General features: G+C 60.2%; 1 protein-coding gene across 1 annotated transcript in view; it reads right to left on the bottom strand.

Moving 5' to 3' along the window:
- Positions 1 to 3,472: 3,472 nt before the first annotated feature.
- Positions 3,473 to 5,031, bottom strand: part of BEGAIN (brain-enriched guanylate kinase-associated) — an 18,564-nt gene continuing 17,005 nt past the window's right edge. Inside the window, exon 11 of the mRNA XM_010851423.1 lies at positions 3,473 to 5,029. Within this exon, the coding sequence (XP_010849725.1) occupies positions 4,232 to 5,029 (798 nt within the window). The 3' untranslated portion in view covers positions 3,473 to 4,231. The remainder of the gene's footprint in view (positions 5,030 to 5,031) is intronic.

Below are 5,031 nucleotides of genomic sequence, written 5' to 3'. Positions count from 1 at the left end.
TGGGATCGGTGGCAGCAAAGCCACTGGTGCAGGGGTCAAGCCTGTTCAGGCCAGAGGTCGCAGTCGGGTTCCATCCTCAGCTCCCAGTGAGGGGCTGCTCCTTCCCCCGCTCTCAGTCGATAAGTCTCAGGGAAGGCCTTGGATTGGCTGGTTTGCGTCACATACCCACCCCAGACCAGGGGTCCTTGACCAGGCCCAGCTGCCACTGTGCAGCTGGAGGGGAGAGTGACGGGACCCCCACAGTTCTTTCACGATGGGGTATCCCCCCCAGGTCCGGTCTGAATGGGCCCGTGGCCAGTGTTTGTCGGATGGACTGACAACGTGTGAATGAAGTCAGACCCGGGCCGCTAGGGAGGCGGCAGTTGTCCGGGGTTGTGGGCGGCGGTCCTGGCCTTTCCAGGTGCCTCTCGCCCACCTCTCCTGCCCGCCGCCGTGTATCCAGCCCCAGATCCTGGAGTCTGCTTTCTAGCCCAGCCCAAAGCGGGCATTTTCCTGCCTTCCTTGATGTGGAGCGTCTTCCGAGTGAGACTTTCACCGCGTGGTTTGCTGAGTGCTTTCCCCACTGTGGAGTGCTAGTATGACCACTTGTGTTTAACGCGTGTCAGTCACAGGCTGCACTCAGTGGGCTTTGGCATGGGCGCTGGCGATTACCAGGGGCTGACCTTTGTGTCCACCGAGCTGCCTGGCCTCTCCCTTATTCTGAGCCCACACCCCGGCTGGCTGCAACCTGTGGGTCCCAGACCCATCCCTTGCTTCCATGGGGCCTTTGTGGGCACTTTGTTTCTCTGAACCTGTTTCCTCATCTCTAAAGTGGGCCTGCTGGAGTGAACAAGGGAGGAAGCGCAGAGGAAAGGGCTTTGTAGGTTGTTACCGTCTCACATTCTCTTGGGGCAAACACCATCCAAACTTCTGTCCTCAAAGAGAACACCCTGGTGGAAGCTCTGACCCCCCCGCCCCCAGGAGAGGGACATCCAGGGTCACCAGAAACCACTGTGGCTCTTTCTTAGCCCCCTCCCCTGCAGGCTTGCCTTCTCCACTCTCCGCCTGCGAGCCCCGCCCCCTCATTAGGTTATTTCACCGGGAAGTAAGGCAGGTGCTCTCGCACCCTCATCTGTTTCTTTCTCCAAATGCTTTCTTCCAAAGAGCATTCAAGACTCATTCTGATCCTCTGCAAGGTGTCTTGTAGTTCACCATTTGTAATTTTGAAACAAGAGAGCTAGAATTAGAAAGTACGGAGCTGGAATGTAAAAGGAGTGTGGGTTGTTCCCCTCCACCCACCTTCCTAGGGCTGGGCGCTTACCTTCGCCTTACCCATACATCTGAACAGGGCTCTGAAGCCGGCGTGGGAGGAGAGCAGTCCATCTTGAGATGCAGGCATGGCTGTGTGTGCTGCTGGGTGTGGCCGTGACCCTGAGTGAGGCTGGCGCCTGCAGCCCCCATGAAGCAGCCGTGAGCCCCGATGCTCGGAGGGCAGAGGGACAGGCCTGGGAAGTCTGTGCTTGTCTCCTCCCTCCGGACCTGCCTCCAGCTCAGCCTGGGGCTCTTCATGCACTGGGACAGCCACTGTCACAAGCGCCCCTGGGAACCTCACAAGTCAGTGTCTGCAGGCTCCAGAGGGGACACGGGCCCCGAGGGCCTGGGACTTGCCCAAGGTCACACAGCCCTGCACTGTCCCCTGTGGGTTGAGAAGAAACATGGATGGAAGGGTCGGTGGATGGTGGGCGCCCCGTTGGGGTCCCGTTGGGAGTCAGGTAGGACTGGAGTGGAACAAGAGGGGTGTCTGGTGGAGGAAGGAAGGCCCTCCACCTGCCCAGCTGTGGCTGGCTTTGGAGGCCATGGCAGGACAGCTCTGTGAGGCCTGTTGGCCATTTGGGGGACGGGTGCTCAGGCTCTGAGGTGACAATGTTGGGGCCCAGGCTGCAAAGCCCTTGGGGTTCCCAGCCCCGCTGTCCAGTAGCACAGCCTGGGTGGGACTGATGAGCCTCAGGGTCCCTCTGGGAGCATCTCTGAGCTAGAGCCTGCTGGGCAACAGAGGTTGTCTGTTTTCCCCACCACCCTCCCTTCGCCACCCTCCCTCCCTCCGCAGGTCGGTGAGGGTTACTTTCCCACCTGCCCACAGGGAAACTGGGCCCCAGACGGGGGAGCTGACTCCCGAGCCTCCTGACAGGCCCCCTCCCTGCAGCAGTCTGCTTCCTGGGGTGCCCCTCAGGGTCAAGGGCAGGCACCCTGGAGTTACACAAAGCTGGGTGGGCCGGGCAACTTCAGGCATCACCTGGGTCCAGGTGGTCCCCTCCCAGTGGGAAGTGCCCAGCCCCTGGAAGAAGTAGACATAAAGGCCCTGGAGGAGCGGCCTCCATCCTAGGCCTTGTGGAAATTTTACAGGTACTTTCTCAAGGGCATCAGTGAGTATGCTCAACGATAACCGGGCACACAGAGAAACCAGGCAGTGTGAGCAGGAGCCAAGAGAAACAGGTCTCTGTAGACGCCACTTGACGGACATGTCAGACCCAGCTGTGAACCAGCTGTGCCTGCTCCGTTTAAGGAAACAAAAGACAAGCGTGGAAATATCTCTAGGGAATAGGAAACTGTTAGAAAGTGGCATGGTGTGTTTTGAAAATAACCAGATAGAAAGAACTTCTAGAAATGGAAACCATTAATAACTAAAACCAAAATCTGTGGCTCTGATTGGCAGCTGAATGGATGCAGCAGAAGGGGATTGGTGACCTAGAAGGCATGCAGACCAGGCATGCTGACCCCAAGATGTGGGTCATAACGAGGGAGGGACATGGAAGCAGACCTCAGTAGGAGGTGCTGATGGCAGTCCCAGGAGGAGGGAAGGGCAGAGAGTTACTTTAAAAAGTAGCTGAGGATTTCCCAGAACTGATGAAAGACACCAGTCCACAGATACAAGACTTCCTGTGGTAAATCCACAGCCAGACACACCTCAGGAAAACTGCAGGAAACCAAAGTCAGAGGGAAGAGCTCATGCAGCTGAAGAGAAAAAAGATAGCACCAAAGGAACAGCTCCCAGAGGGGTGGACAGCACATGCCACCCCAGCAGGAAGCCGGGGGACATCTCTTGCCCCTGAGCCAAGGGCAGGAGACCCCTGCTGACATTCTCCCAGGTAAGACAAACCTTCAGAAATGGGGTAAAGTAGAGACATCTTCAGAGGGTGGGAAAAAAAAAAAAGCCAGAAGTGTTTGTCACCAGCAGAGCCAAACTAAAGGAAATCCTAAGGAATCTTGAGGCAGAAGCAAAGTCTCTAAGGAACATATCAGGGCAATGACACCATTCAGCAGAGGTTGAGACAGTGGAAGAATTCTAAGCTGAACGACAAAAGACGCCAGGGCGGGGAAGAAGGGGTGTTTCAGGAGGCTGTGCATAGAGGGGAGGACGGGGAGGGGAGACATCCAGGGTCACATGCCCCGAGAGCAAAAGGCAGTGGGGAGAAGAAACCACCCAAACGCCAAGTTCTTTCCCACCCATGTCTTTATTTAATGATCGCAAAATACAGTACCGAGACAGGGCATGCATCACAGACGACAACACAGAAGCAAGTCACGGAAACCGGGGTCAGAGGGCCTCATTACGTGTGAGGTAGCGCGAGGTGGTGCCGGGGAGCGGGACGCTGGGGGGGGACGAGCACCGGCCCCACTCGGGACACACGGGACTACGGACCACAGTAGAGCTGGGGGAGGGGTCGTCGGCCACACGGAAAGAACAGCTAGAAGCGTTTCACATCCCATCACCCGTTCCAGTCCCCCTCTCTGTGGACACAGCTTCTGATCCCCTTATCACTGGGGATGTCTCCACCCTTCCCTTCCCTTCCCAGGGGCAGGCCCCACCTGCCCTCTCCCAAAAACATCCAGGAGCGTTTGCGCTGAAAACGCCCGGGGCTGCCATCCAGGGACCTGGAGGCCGAGTGTGTTAAGACACTGCTCTATAAGAATAGTCGCACTTGGTAAAGCTGGGGGTGGAGGGGGTGGCAAGGGGGAAGGATACTCATCTCAGTCGGGGAAGGCTGCTGCTGAGTCAGGAAACGTTGCACAGTGGTGGTGCGGGGTGGACAAGACGCTCGGGTTGGGGTCCCCCTCTCGGGCTTGACTGGGTTAGGTGGAGAGGGGTCCTGGTGTGCAGGGCCGAGAGGGTGGGGTTGTCGGGGAGTCGAGGCAGCACCCCTGGGAACCCGGTGTGCGGGACTGGCTGTGGCGGGGCCCACACACGGGGTGCTCAGTTGAGCAGGGTTCCGTAGAGCTGGGCTTTCGTGAGGCTGTCCTTGCGGCTGAGCCCCGAGCTGCCCGCCCGAGGGAAGGCAGGCTGGGGGCTGAGGCGGGCACCGGGGTGCATCTCCGGGGAGGCCTCCATGGAGCTGGGCTCCAGGGAGTCCCTGGAGCTGCGGAGGCTGAGCTCAGGCTCAGGGCTGCCACTTGCCCCAAGGAGCTGCACCCCGAGCCGCTCGCGGTCCCCCTCACTGGCCGCGTAGCTGGGCAGGGGGTCAGCCGAGCGGCCAGGGCTAAGGCTCAGGTCACCAGCTGCCCGGAGGTAGCGGGGCTCGACCAGGTGGCCCTGGGAGAGGTCATCACCCTCCGAGAAGCTATCGGCCTTGTAGCTGGCATAGAGGGGGCTAGCGCGGCCCTCGGCATTCTCACCGGGGCTGCCTCGGGCCCCATAGTAGCGGTCATTGAAGCCGCCAGGCGAGGCAAGGCTAGGGGCAGGGGCCGCGGCCGCGGCCGGAAAGGGATAGGCGCCGATGTCGTCCACGCTCAGTGGCCGCCACTGGCCGCGCCCAGCCCCTGCGACCAGCCGGGCGGACCCAGGCTTGGCCCGCAGGTTCCACAGGTTGGGGGGCATCAGGGCAGGCTGGGGGCCCGGGGAGAGCGGGAAGCGGAAGGGCTCGGCGGGGAACGGCGACACAGTCCTGGGGAACCCCGGAGCCACTGCGGCCTCCAGCGGGGCAGCCACCGCAGCTGCGGCAGCCGCATAGCGCGGGCTGCTCCCGTAGGCTGCGGGCGGCTTGCGGCCGAAGAGCT

This window comes from Bison bison, unplaced genomic scaffold (genome assembly GCF_000754665.1).
Source record: "Bison bison bison isolate TAMUID 2011002044 unplaced genomic scaffold, Bison_UMD1.0 scf7180017864302, whole genome shotgun sequence".
Classification (NCBI taxonomy): Eukaryota; Metazoa; Chordata; class Mammalia; order Artiodactyla; family Bovidae; genus Bison; species Bison bison.
The sequence above is the reverse complement of the archived record's forward strand: the minus strand, read 5'-3'. Positions and strand labels throughout refer to the sequence as shown.